The sequence below is a fragment of the Sebastes fasciatus genome, chromosome 12 (assembly GCF_043250625.1).
Source record: "Sebastes fasciatus isolate fSebFas1 chromosome 12, fSebFas1.pri, whole genome shotgun sequence".
In the NCBI taxonomy this organism is placed as follows: Eukaryota; Metazoa; Chordata; class Actinopteri; order Perciformes; family Sebastidae; genus Sebastes; species Sebastes fasciatus.
In genome coordinates, this window is record NC_133806.1 from 15,789,727 (window position 1) to 15,803,979 (window position 14,253).

General features: G+C 40.6%; 2 protein-coding genes across 2 annotated transcripts; both read right to left on the bottom strand.

Annotated features, from left to right (window-relative positions):
- Positions 1-15: 15 nt before the first annotated feature.
- On the bottom strand, positions 16-7,401 carry cyp11c1 (cytochrome P450, family 11, subfamily C, polypeptide 1). The gene is made up of 9 exons (XM_074653515.1): positions 6,969-7,401; positions 6,716-6,871; positions 5,351-5,565; positions 3,867-4,070; positions 3,582-3,763; positions 3,321-3,487; positions 2,121-2,199; positions 1,804-2,019; positions 16-260 (listed from the first exon to the last, which is right to left on the bottom strand). The coding sequence occupies exons 1-9, from the start codon at positions 7,283-7,285 to the stop codon at positions 150-152; spliced, it is 1,647 nt and encodes a 548-aa protein (XP_074509616.1). The 5' UTR covers positions 7,286-7,401; the 3' UTR covers positions 16-149.
- A 1,280-nt stretch (positions 7,402-8,681) lies between these two features.
- On the bottom strand, positions 8,682-13,938 carry LOC141778948 (complexin-3-like). The gene is made up of 4 exons (XM_074653519.1): positions 12,925-13,938; positions 12,283-12,710; positions 10,605-10,688; positions 8,682-8,938 (listed from the first exon to the last, which is right to left on the bottom strand). Exons 2-4 carry the CDS (start codon positions 12,535-12,537, stop codon positions 8,723-8,725), a joined length of 555 nt encoding a protein of 184 aa, XP_074509620.1. The 5' UTR covers positions 12,538-12,710; positions 12,925-13,938; the 3' UTR covers positions 8,682-8,722.
- Between the last annotated feature and the right edge of the window lie 315 nt (positions 13,939-14,253).

Consider the following 14,253-nt stretch of genomic DNA (forward strand, 5'->3'; position numbering starts at 1 on the left):
GTGTGTGTGTGTCTGTGTGTGTGTGTGTGTGTGTGTGTGTGTCTGTGTGCGTGTGTGTGTGTGTGTGTGTGTGTGTGTGTGTGTGTGCGTGTGTGTGTGTGTGTGTGTGTGTCTGTGTGTGTGTGTGTGTGTGTGAGAGAGTGTCTGTGTCAGAGTTTGCTGAAAGTGATCCTTGGCGGAGTCTCGGGCTGGAGGATGAGGGTGCATATGGTTTTGATGTCCTCTGATGACGACACGCTGAGATGGAAGCTCAGCAGGATCTAGACAGAGAGAAGGATGAGAGAGGAGAAGGGAGGATAAAGAGAGGCAGAGGGGGAGGAGGAGGCGATGGAGGCGAAGGATGGAAGAGAAGGAGAAGAGCAGATGTTAGGAAAGATCACAGGAAGTACATTTACTCAACTGTGCTTTTTACTCCACTACATGTATTTGACAGCTTTAGTTACTAGTTACAGATTAAGATGTTACATTTAAAAACATATCATAGGCTTATAAAATACAACACAATGTTAAAGATTAAACCAGAGGTTCTGAACCTTTTTGGTTTGTGACCTCTTACAATAAAGCAGTCTCTAGTTGAGGCTCCTGGTCACATTTCAGATGTCAAATGTTATCTACTGTTCAATAATGGTTGGGAACTCACTGCTTCCTCACATGACTTAAACATGTAACAAAATGTAATTTAAAAAACGATTTAAGGTACACCTAATGCCACCGACCATATAACTGGAACTTTATTGCCTTCTGATCCTTCTTTGAAGAAGTTATGAATGCAATGACCAAATTAGGGCTCAAACTAACGATCATTTTCATTATCGATTAATCGGACAATTATTTTCCAGATTAATCGATTAATCGTTTGGTCTATAAAATGTCAGAAAATAGTGAAAAATGTCCATCACAGTTTCTCAAAGTCCAAGGTGATGTCTTTAAATGTCTTTTGTTGTCGGTCCAAAACACAAAGATATTCAGTTTAATATTATATAAAACAGAGGAAAGCAGGATATATCCATATTTGAGAGATTGAAAACAAAATTTTCTGCCATTATTGCATGAAAAATTACTTTATCAATTAATCGATTATCAAAATATTTGGCGATTTTTTTTCTGTCGATTGACTAATCATTGCAGCTCTAGACTAAATTATGATGTCTTGTCCTTTCTGTGGCCTCCAGGAAGATTAGCGGTCGCCAAGGCGTCTAAGCTAATGGGGTTTCCAGTTAATAAACAATGTCTATGAGTTGTTAGCAAACCCACCAAAAATACGCCTTTACTCTAAATTTCTCACATGGTTTCATTTGAATAACTGTTTGAGGCCCAAAGAGGTAAAATTATGCAATATATTTGAGAAAAGTCTGAAAAATCAATACAAATTTGTGCAGCAGAACTGTCTTTCCTCTCCCATTCATCATCTCACGACCCTCCAGATTCATCAGCTCTCTGGAGGGGTCCCGACCCCTAGCTTGGTAACCACTGGATTGAACTAATTAACTAACTGTATGTAAAGTGTTTAAAATGAGCTCCACCTCAACCAGCTAAAACAGAGAAATGGTACTTATGCATTGAGGCATCAGTATGAATACTTACTTTTACTTGTTACAGAGTATTTTCACATTGTGGTATTTTTACTTCAGTAAAGGATCTGGGTGCTTCTTCCTGCTCAGCAGACACTGATTAAGCTTGTTTAATCTTCTATATTTCCATCCTTATAACTCAACATCAGCCTTTTTCAACTCTTTTCTTTCCTCTTGCATCACATCCTTCCTCTCTGACTCCATCCTCATCCTCTCATCTGCCAATACTCACATGCATGAGCAAGAGCTGCATCTCGTTCTCAGCAATCCTCCTGCCGACACACTGCCTCGCCCCGAACCCAAACGCCAGGGAGCGAAACCCTCCTCCCCCGTCTCCTCTCTGGCCTTCCTCTCTGCCGCTGGCCCACCGGCCGGGCTCAAAGCGCTGTGGATTCTCAAACACCTCGGCGCTCCTTCCCAGGGGGTAAAGACAGGCCTGGACCATCGTCTGAGGGGAGAGTTAATGACCTTCAAACAAACTGAAGTCTGTAGCACTGAATGTACCTGAATGTGTTTGCACGATGTGAAAATCCCAGTCTGATCACTCACCCCAGCAGGAATGTGGTAGTTCTGAAGAACGATATCTTTGATCGGATACCGCTGCACTGTTGTTCCCACCGGATATAACCTGACATAACCCAAAACACACACACACACACAGATTCCTGTTTTCTAGATGTTATTTTTGACTTCTGACTCATTCTCAACACTAAACTCAGGATTACTGGTAATCAATTCTCATTGTTGTTGAAAACACTTCTGATGGAAACAAACTCTTCATCATCTGTTCCAAAGCTCAAGGCATGATTGTTTTTTATCTGAAGGAGAGTTTTTTCCTCCTCTTACATCCATCCCCTCAGCAAATGCATGTTTTCAGGTTAAAGGAAGGTTTCATGTAGGGTAGCTTGCAGGTCCTCGGGTTCCTCAAATGTCCTCGGTTCACTGTGTGTCAGCTGGTTGTTAGTTATCTGATTAATTACATATTTGTTTGGGAATTTGCACCACTAAAGCAGCTGAGTGCGGCATTATTGCATTATCTTCTGGCCCTACCTTGTTGAAATCATAATTACTTTAAACATGAAAGTTCAGTCTGGACCTTGTAAATATTAATTTGACAAAACATTCCCGACTCGAGGTCCACTTACACACTTTTCCAAGTCTTTTAACCGCATCACACAGCCTTCATCAGTTGATGGAGTCTGATCAGTTGTCATGGAGATGGCTCTGTTAATACGAGAGCTCAGTAGTTTGTTATGAGTCCATCCTTTCAAAACAAACTGTAATTACATTTTTAAGATAATACAGATGAGAACGTCCTAAAAGTGAAAAAAAAAAAAAAAATCATACTGAGCTCACATGTCAATGGATCTGTCTCCATGACAACTGAGCAAACTCCATCCACTGATGAAGACAGTTGAAAGTTCAGGAAAAAGCTTGGATTGTTTTGTCAAATTCATTATTCTAGTTTATATTGTTCTTATAATACGGTGTATATTGCTAAATAAAGTTATGTCCACGAACAGAACACTTTGAGCTAAACAATATCCCAGCATGTGATTATTAATTGCTTTCTGGGAATATAATGAAGGCGACATCCAGAGTGTGATTAACGCTGTGTACTTGGAACTTGGAGGCGACAGGGTACATACACACAATGTAGAGATGGTGCAAAGTGTGTGTTTATGTAGGTGGTCAACAAATAGGTTAATCAGGCCTTAAGCAGGTGGATGTGTCTTGAGTATTATGTACCTGAGAATCTCCTTGATTGTGCCTTTCAGTAGCGGCGCCCCCTGCAGGGCTTTCTGAGGATCACCACCAGCCTGTGCCCACGACGCCCTCACCTGCTGCCTCACCCGCTCCTGCACCTCCTGGTTACGGCCCAGCTCAAACAGAGCAAACTGCAGGGGCACCGCCGTCTGCAGAGAGGACGGGATGAGAGGTGACATGGACTCAGTATCAGGTATGCAAACACAGGCCAAAGAAGACACACACACACACACACACACTCACCGTGTCGACGCCTCCAGCCATCAGCTCAGTGACGTTGGCTTTGATGAGGTCTAAAGATAGCTGCCCTTTCTCCATGAGTTGGTCCAGGACCCCAGTGTATCGGCCTCCAGCTGCTCCAGCCGGAGACCCCCGAGCCTGGGAGGAAGTCAGGCGCTGGTACCCTTTCTGGATCCTCGCCTCCGCTGGAAGAAGATCAGGACAGGATGACAGAGTCAGGTAAGATGGGAATAGAGAAGAGAGTAAGATAAACTAGATCCATTATCTCCTGCCTTGTAGTCTACCTACCGTGGCTGAAGATGTGGTCCCATGCACTGGCGTGCTGGGTCCACAGGGGAGCGCCGATGCGGAGCAGCAGGCGAGGGGGCAGGTAGAGGAGAGGAGGGGTTGTTGCCAGCATTCGCTCCACGGCCCAGATGAACTTCTGGGACTCCAGGGAGGGCGATGAGGAGAAGAGGCCGATCCGCTCCCCGTAGATCACATGGCAACTGGCTACAGGGGGGAGGAGAGGAGAGGAGAGTGAGGGTGTATAGGTAAGTGAAGGTGAGAGACAACTGACGTGTTTCAAGGTGAAAGGTTAAAACAAGTTGAAACACTGTCTTTGAGAATGTTTTAAGGCTTTACTGAAAAATGGACTTGACAGTTTTTTAAGTAGATTATAAACCTCCTGACTCATATTTTCATGTTTTGAATTTAAGCTTTGAAGGATTACGTGGCCCTATGGGTTGAGCAGACTGTATTAAAACGAGGCCTGTGTTTGTGACAGCAAGAAAATATTCTGTGTTTTTAAAATCCAGCTCCACACAGAGAGACCATTTTGTTTTCTGAGTGCAAACATCGTCTCAGAGGAGCTGTCTCTCCTCCATCACCTATCAGACATGCTTGTATTACATTAACTTCACATCACTGACTGGAATAGAGTTTCGTGCAGGTCTATTCCTATCCCGGCTTAGCACCCGGCTTCGTGTGCTGTAGTCCATTAGGAGCAGAGTAGCATGACTCAAAGTCATCAGCTCTCCCTCCTTCACTCTCTCTCTCTCTCTCACACACACAGGTGCATACATGAGTGTACAGCACACTGAGTCACACAAGCTTTCACACGTGTGAACGCGCCACGCTGCAGACCTGGTGAAGGAACGCTGGAGCTTTGATCGTCTTTGTCGGCGTTTCTATTTTTAAAGGTGCATGTTCTCCTTGACTTCCTACGTCTAGAATATGTTAACGACAGATATGCCTCGGGTAAAAATGAGGGTTGGTGAGAATATTTTGAATTAAAGACAGAAAGAGCAGAAGCTTTTGAATTAAAGAGAGAAAGAGCAGAAGCTTTTGAATTAAAGAGAGAAAGAGCAGAAGCAGTGAGCAAAGGGAAAGATTTTTAAAAAGGTGATGTTCCTGCAGATTGTGTAATTCCTCTGGCGTGAGACGCGGTCACAGCCTACGTCAGTATTTGTGACTCAACTCAAAGGGCTGAGAGTTAGGCTGAATGGAAGGGTGTCAAAAGAGACATTAATCCACACCGCCTCCCCTCCCCCGGGACTTCAATGTGGATCATTGCTGGATGAAAAGGAGACATGACAGTTAAGAAGTGGGATGTCCCCATCAGACCCTTTTACATCTTTCTACATCTCCTGGATAGAAAAAGAGACAGAATTCTGTGGGCGATGATGTGTAAATAAAACAGGAATTCATGTAGACTTCAACTGTGCAATCATGCACAAAAACACACAGAAGAAACCACAGGTCACAAATCACTGGCGGCGACGACCTCTGACCTTCCAGTGCGAAGCGGAAGAGGTCAGGACTGGGATCCATGGTCAGGCTGCGTTTCCCCTCCTCGCCTCTCCCCTCCCTCTCCACTCTTGCCCGCAGCATTTGGCAGAAATCCATCGCGACCTCATCGAGCAGGGGGAGAAAACGCCTCACGGGCGCACTCATCATCACTTCCTTGTTGAGCAGTAGGCGGTCAGCTCGCCACTCCTCACCGTTCCTGTGGAGAGAAGATTTTGAGCGAGGCGTTAACATCCAGTTATTTCTACACTGCTTAGCCAAACCTAACCTGAGACCATGGACTGATTATGAGACAATGAGCCCCTGAGCACAGACATGTAAAAGGCCCCCCGACCCTCCTAAGTAGAAGCAAGAATCCCAGACTGAAAGAGACACAAAACAACACAAATCTCATGGCCACATCCTTTGTAATTGTTTTGCATCTCTTTGTGGTTGCTTTGCGTCACTTTGTAACCATTTTGTGTTTCTTTGTGGTCATTTTGTGTGTCTTAGTAATTGTTTTGTCTCTTTGTAGTCGTTTTGTGTCTCTTTGTAGCAGTTTTGTGTCTATTTTGTAGTTGTTTTGTCTGTTTGTAGTCATTTTGTGTCTCTGTGGTCATTTTGTGTCTCTTTGTAGTCGTTTTGTGTCTCTTTGTAATTATTTTGTGTCTTTCTATAGTTGTTTTGTGTCTCTTTGTAGCTGTTTTGTGTCTATTCGTAATTGTTTTGTGTCCTTGTGATCATTTTGCAGTCATTTTTTGAAAGAATTGGCTGATTTTTCTACAAACAAAAACTTATGCCATCAGAATAATTTGAAAGACGCTTCAATCATATCAATATTCTACATTTAAGAGCTTTGAAAAGATACACCAACAAGAGTAGAGCTGAATACGTTCCACAACTGATTGAATGACCCCCAAAAATGAGCAAGATGGTGATGACACAAGTGATTACATGCACTTACACAAACACACACACACACACACACACACACACACACACACACACAGCCGTGTACTTTTATCTTTGTGAGGACACTCATTTACATAATGCATTTCCTAGCCCCTTACCCTAACCATCACAACTAAATGCCTGACCCCGTCCCTTACCCTGACCTGAACCTAATGCTAACCTGAACATTAAAACATTAAAACCACCCATTATAACCATTACATGTCTGATCCTGACCATAAACCCAACCCTAAACCTAACCAACCTAAATTGTCTTGATTTACATAGTGGAGACTTGTATTTTGTCCCCAAAAGGGAGGCGAGTCCCCACATTGACAGTTTAAACAGATTTATCACCACAACATGAGTAACACACATACATGTACATACACATGTACATATACAAGTGTGGTACTGACTTGAGGAAGACTCCCTTGCTGTGCTGGCGTGTCTCCCGGTGTGTTGCCCAGGGCTGAAGGGTCATCCGTCGGGGGTGCAGGCCCTCTGAGCGAAACAGCTCAGCGATGTCAAGCGGCAACATGATGTTCACACTGCTTTGGGTGCCCACATGCTCCCTACACACACATACACACACACACACACACATAGAGAGAGAAAGGTTATGGTGTAAACTCATACTGCTACATTAACATATTGGAAAACGTTGCTCACCTGTAGATGGGGCCTAGGGCGTTGAAGGTCCTCTCACTGTGCTTGTGGATCTGCCGGAAACGGTCCTCTCTCCAGAACTTCCACAAGTTGACCCAGCCGCTCCTCCCTGTGTGAGGGATCTCCTCAAAGCTCCTCACCCGTCCATCCACACCCCTCTTTCTAACTCCTGTACTCCCCTCCAACTTTCCATGTGCCACCGTCCCCGCTGCCGTCACACAAAGAGCTCTTTGTGGAGCGACACCACAAAGCAGATTTCTGGACCCGCAGGTGCCCCGAGTCCTGACGCACACAGTCACTCGGATGTACATGCTCCTCATGGTCCAAACAAGATGTGTCCGTCGGTCTCATCCAGAGTTGTGACACGGAGCTTTGTCAGCTCTGTAGGACCGAATATCTCCCTCCGTCATCCTCAACCTCGTATCCTTGAATGTGCTCCATCGCTCTGATGAACTGATAGCAGACGATGATTTATGGATGTGAAGATCAGAGTTCAAGAGAATCACAACAGAGTCCAAATGTCAGGCTGATCCTGAACACACACACACACACAAACACACACACACATACATAATGGCCAAAAAAGAGTGAGTCCAGCTTGTCCAAAATTGTCTTTATTACAAGTTTTTGTGACAGCTATTAAACTGAAAATAAAAAGACCATGACTGCCTACTCATCAGTTCTACAAGGTTTTGAGGTGAGTTCTTGGTCTCTGCTTCCTGTTGTATAAAACATTTAATTAGACAGCAGAAAACTAAGCAAAAAAAACAACTCATTTTCAAGTTATTATTATAATTATTAGTAATAATTTTATTTTTTATTTACATTTTTTTTATGTTGTATTTTTTCTATTACAGTTTTTGTTTTGAATTATGTAAAAAACATGTTAATAATTTCCAATGCATATCTTTAAAACCAATAAAATTTGAACACAAAAATAAGAAACTAATGGCTTAAAACTTGGCTCAGTACAGATACAATTTATATATATATATGTATATATATATATATATATACATATATAGATATATACAGACAAAGAGACAGTAAAACCATTTTCTCAGTTAATCATAAATACAAAACGAGTATATTAAATGTCATTACATGTGTGAATGTGTGAAGAAATGTGTTTGTGTTTCCCTGAGGTTCCTTACTTGTGAATAGATCACTCACTTGGATCTATATCATTTAGAGAGACAGTAAGAATAAACTAGCTACAGTAGCTTCTACATTATATAACACATACTGTAATATCATCAACTTATTATTATAATTACAAAAATGATTATCTAACAGTGGTGAAATTGTGATCAACCCTTTTACAGAAAATGTGAAAAAACCTCATTATGAATGTCATTAACAAAAGCGTATTGCATGTTTTTAACTGATCATGTAATACATATATATAACCCTAATTATTAGGATAAGAGTCATTATTCTGTTAATCAATATCATTATTATATCATCAGTTTAAACAACAGGTAACTTTCACTGACTGGTGTATTCATCTGATTATTATCAGGGAATTAACACATTCTCAACCCACTAACAATTAATCATCATACAAGATATAAAATTATCTGGAATATTATTATTGCTGCATAAAAGACAAAATAAAAGTACAAAAGGAAAGTCTGAATGACGTGATGTTTTGTGTGACAGGGATGATTGTATGTAAGATGTTGAAGCAGCTATATCATGTATTAGAGTCACAGGGAGAAGGCGGTGTAGTGATTATCCCTGTGATCACATATTGATCACATTACTTTACAAGTTGGTGGTGTAGGAGTGGACGTCTTGCTGTGTTTCCTCCCTGTGAGTGCTGTTGTGCCGAAGCTGAGGCCTTGAAAGGCGCTCAGCAGGTCGAAGCCGTCATCCTTGGTTTTGGTTTTAGGATGAATGATCTTCGACAGCTCGCGGGGGAGCGGCACTTTCCCTCCTGCAGTCCTCAGGTGGCTTGTGTCCTTTGGGCTCTAATCATAAAGAAAAAAAAGCAGAAGAAGACGATTGAAAGGCTGAACGTGTGACAAATAATAAGAAATTGATGAGCTAAATTAACTACGCATTTGTCTACATTACTCATGTACTCACTACACCAACATACAGCATGGATAACAAATAGAAATACACCTGTAAAGTGCAGTTCTGTTTGTTTTTAAAGTAACATAAACAGCACATGCCTCCACAAAGTCTGTACAGTCCTTTAAATTGATTTTGTTAATAGAAATGTTTTTAATCTCCATCTGAACATGAAACTGTATTCATCAAAATACACATGATGAGACGATACAGCCAAAATCTATCACGAAATAGGTAACTTCATATCTCAATAACTATATATATATCACGATATGGCATATGTTCTGTTAACTCAATAAATGAATAGTCTATATGAAATAACCACATGGTACAGCCTGTTTTTGTATACTCCTGTGTGAATTAATAAATACTTAACAAATTAAAAATATTGAGATTAATAAGAGTATTTTCATATTTTAAGAACTTGAGTGCAAAATGAACATTTTTAAGTGAAATTATACAGAATAAATAAATAAATATAGGTCTAGCCTATATCGCGATAGAAACGATATAGAAAAATATATAAGATAGACATTTTTATATCGTTTTGATGATATACTGTATACTGTCATATTGCCCAGCCCTATATCATGCTGATTCTGTATTTTGAATATTAGGGCTTTGTAAATGACTGAATGGTGCGCAATGTTACATGAGTCAGGCTTATAACCACTGAGTGCATAAGGTGCTAAATTTGATATCCACAGCATTAATATAGCATCAAACAACAATTGTCTATGTAAAGATATAGAGGAGTAATGTCTACCTGAGTAGAGAATGAAGTCACTCTCCCTCTGTGTGCGTTTTTTTTTTTCTGTGCTTTGTTGACATCGCTGGGCCGGCCGTGCGTGCCTTTTAGCTCATGTTAGTGCATGTGAGCGTGCACTGCACTCATATGGCCGTTACAGCTGATAACGACGGCGTCGTCAAGGAAGCGTAGCACCCACCCTCCGGTCCCCCAGGTAAACACTGTTATCACTGTCAGCACTGTTGCTGTTGTTTTCACTGTTAGCGCTGTTAGCACCGTTAGCTGAGAGCCGCCGGCTCAACCGTTGCCATGTTGAGAGCCGTGTGGAAGCAATAGAAATGCTCTGAATTCAATATAGAGACCCTTTAAATTAGTTTGAAATATGTTAAAAAAAACTACGGGGATTTACTTGTAGAAAGGCGACACGTAAGAATCTCAGTTTTTTTACAAAAACAGTAAGAAATGTTATTAAAAAAAAAAAGATTTCAGGATCTTTAAAATATGTTATGAAACAAATCAGAACGAGCTTTTAAGTTTTGTGGAAAATTCCCAAAAGAGATAAATCAGTGTGGAAATGAACATAGATATATTGATATATACAGAACATGTTGGACAAAAAAATATTGGAAAAAAATATCTGTGCATAAGTGCTTTATAATTTATTTATAACATCACCTTCCCCGGCCCATACTATACCCTCAAGCTCCCTGAAATGTCTTAATGAGACGTCCAGCGGACTAAAACAAACTAGAGAAAAAACATAAATGATAATTTATCTCCTGTTTATCTCCATTACAAACACAAGCACAGACCTCAGACAGCTGATATTTTCTCCTGAAGTGATCTCTCATAGTTGCTCTCCCTGCATTCTTCTGAGCGTTCGTTGCTTCCCGCAGCTTTCTGTAAACACAGCAGACAAAAACACAAATACACCTGACATATCGCAGACAGAATTTAATTAAAGCAACATCTCTGCCACAGCAGCGACTCAGGTTTGTGACTCAGAATTAACTAGATTCATTTCAGCTGCCGTCTCTAATGAAAGCAGCTGCAGACGGTAACATTATGAAAATGTCTCATTGAAAAACAATGTGAAGTCAAAGCACGTGTTGTTGGTTTTGTTGCCATAAAGTGTTTCAAGTTTTCACAAATTAATCGCACATTTTTTATCTGTTCAAAATGTACCTTAAAGAAAGATTTTTCAAGTATTTAATACTCTTATCAACATGGGAGTGGGTAACTATGCTTGCTTTATGCAAACATATGTATATATTTATTATTGGAAATCAATTAACAACACAAAACATTGACAAATATTGTTCAGAAACCCTCACTGGTACTGCATTTAGCATAAAAATATGCTCATATCATAACATGACAAACTGAAGCCCAACAGGCAACAACAGCTGTCAGTGTGTCAGTGTGCTGACTTGACTATGACTTACCACAAACTGCATGTGATTATCATAAAGTGGGAGACCCGTGGGTACCCATTGAACCCATTTTCATTCATATATCTTCAGGTCAGAGGTCAAGGGACCCCTTTGAAAATGGCCATGACAGTTTTTCCTCTTTAAAATTTGGTGTAAGTTTAGAGCGTTATTTAGCATCCTTCTCGACAAGGGAAAATGACATGGATTCTTTAGGTTTTGTAGTTTCATGTGGTACCAGTATCTTCACTCTAGCTTTAAAACTGAGCCCGCTACAATCTAATAATCGCAAGTTGCGTTAATACGTTAAAGAAGTTAGTGGCGTTAAAACAAATTTGCGTAAATGCGTTATTATCAAGTTAACTTGGACAGCCCTAAAATAAATAAATACATACAATTTCATAATAAATAAAATAAATAAAATAAAATAAATACAATTTAAAGTTCATATAAATAAATAAATGGGAAAATTAAATAGTTAATTAATGCCTTCATTTATTTTTATTATTATTTTTGGTACATTTAATGGCATATTTATTTTATTTTTTTCTTTATTTTGGCAGGTTCCGTCCTCCATACATATCATGAAAAACTAACTTTTTCAGTGCTTGTTTACATACATTTGGGAATCTGGAGTACCTACCAACCCACAAACTGTGAAATAATACAGCCTAGTCAGTTTTTTGTGGGCTGTCTAGATCAGAAAACATGTGATTCAACAAACCATTCAGATTTGGCTCCCCTTCCTATGTCAGTTGCAGGCTCATTAGAATATATCGCCAACAGCTTGAGAACTAAAATATTTTTCTCACAAGCCAATCAGAGCAGCTTTTTCAGGAGGGAGGCTTAAAGATGGAGGCGCTAAAACGGAGCGTTTCAGACAGAGGGCGAACACAGGTATATTCAGACACACAGTATGAGTAAAATAATGTGTTTTTTGAACATTAAAGCATGTAAACATGTTCTAATAGAAATTCAAAACACAAGTATGAACCTGAAAATGAGCATGATGTGTCCCCTTTAAGTAAAGGCATGTTATGTTTCTAGATTGTGTGTCCACTTGCCTCTCCTTCTCCAGGTCCGCCTGGTACACGCAGGTGATTGACGGCTCTTTGGGGTGTGATGTTCGGTGAAGAGGGGTCCTCCCCAACTTGCTGCATCCTCCTCTTCCTCCTCCTCCTCCTCCTCTCCTACGTCTGCTCCTCCTGTTCCTGTGTTTGGCACTCAACCTCCTCTCCTTCACCCTCGACACCCAGCGGGTCAGCTTCCTAATGGGCGTCCTCAGCGACTTTTTCACTCTCAGCACAGACTCCATGATGCACCGGAGCTCTCAGGACAGGAGGGAACGACCGCACCCCTACTTCTTGGACAGATGATGGGTGGATGTATAAATGTTTTCTCCTTCGCTCATGTTGGGTTGCTCTGACAGGACGAACTCAGGAGGACACACACAATCGCATGTCCTGTGGGTATAACTCAGGTTGAGACCTGCCAAGGGCAAGGGTGTAAGTCAGACATGGCTCAGACACATGGACTTAGCAAACACTCTCACACACACTGCCTGCTTACAAATATACACAGACAAAGTGTTTGCCATCTAGAGGGAATGGACAAGAGAAAGATGGAAACCACATTCAGGCCATTCGTCACTATTTATCCACACACAACATCATCATGTTTGTCAAGTGCACAGTTTTCTTACCCATGCAGGTGGTCACAGTTGGCTCACGGCATAAAATCCTGATAAAGCTCCAGGCAGATGGCCTCCACCGCAACCAGACAATCCCCAAAAGCTTTCGAACAAATCAGAGAAAACAAGAAGAAACAACAAAAGACTCTACACAAGACGTTGTTCCTGTGCTCTTTGACCCTCACGGGAGTAAACTACCGTTTGCTGATCCAGGTTTCAGCCTCTACTTCTCCTGCTTCGCTCCTCCAGACTCACTCCACCGACTCTCCTATACAGATTAGCACTTAAAGGATTTAATGAGGGGAATCCCGTTAGCCGTGGCAGATAATGAACCCGATGGCTCACGTGTTTGTGATGAAGATTTGAACGTCATGTTGACTGACGCACGTATGCATTCAGACGCCTGACATCAGCGTTGTTCCTGTAGAACCGCTGCATTATCTGCATTATGTTTTTGTTTAGGAGCAGTAGAGCTCTACCTTTGGGAAGGTGATAAAGGAGGTAGTGGTCTTCAAACTCAGCCAACCAGATAGCAATTAAACTCAGATTCTTCTCAAGATATATAACATGTTTTTTGGTTCCTTACAAGAACACAATTAGTATTTGGCTCTCTGGATATTCAGAGATGAAGAGATTTCAAATTTGGGGAGAGGAAATGAAACAAAGAGCCACCTGGATGGTGATGGAGGTCTGACCTGAGACAGCTGCATCTGCGTCATAGAGAGATAAGAGAAAATTACAAACAGCTGGACCAAAAAGCTGCCCAAACTATTAAAGAGGAGGTGACAGAGCGAGGTCATCCCTTCGATTGCTCCACCAAACAACAAAATGTCAGTGCTGAGACTTTTTTACTCCTCTTTCTGCTTCTTTATGAATCATTTATGAAACCTTTTTTATCCTTATTCATGCAAATATTTCTACTAATCCATTGATTTTTTTGTTTTTCATTGTATGTTATTGAATAATTACAGTTTGTAGATTCTACAGTATTCCACTCGGAGAACTTTACTTTATGTCCTATATTTAGAATGAAGTAGTAGAAGTATATTAATGATAAAAATAATAATAATAATAATAATAATAATAATAATGGTAATAATAGTCAAAAATGTTCTTGCCTTTTTCTCTATCATCATCGTTTTAGCAACATTTTCAAATACATATATATACAAACACACATATATACATATACTGTATACACACATATACATATATACACATATATACACATATACATAGATAAATACATATACTGTATATACACACACATACATATACATACACATATACACACACACACACACACACACACATATATTTTATATTTTTATTTATAGTTTT

Coding starts and splice junctions, on each gene's coding strand:
- LOC141778948 (XM_074653519.1), bottom strand. CDS start 12,537: ATGGAGTCTGTGCTGAGAGTGAAAAAGTCGCTGAGGACGCCCATTAGG. Junction 10,689..12,282: donor ACCTGGAGAAGGAGAGGCAA/GTGGACACACAA, acceptor GTTTACAGAAAG/CTGCGGGAAGCAACGAACGC. Junction 8,939..10,604: donor GAAAATATCAGCTGTCTGAG/GTCTGTGCTTGT, acceptor CTTTATGATTAG/AGCCCAAAGGACACAAGCCA.
- cyp11c1 (XM_074653515.1), bottom strand. CDS start 7,285: ATGAGGAGCATGTACATCCGAGTGACTGTGTGCGTCAGGACTCGGGGC. Junction 5,566..6,715: donor AGCAAGGGAGTCTTCCTCAA/GTCAGTACCACA, acceptor TTCTCTCCACAG/GAACGGTGAGGAGTGGCGAG. Junction 261..1,803: donor TGCAGCTCTTGCTCATGCAT/GTGAGTATTGGC, acceptor CTCTCTGTCTAG/ATCCTGCTGAGCTTCCATCT.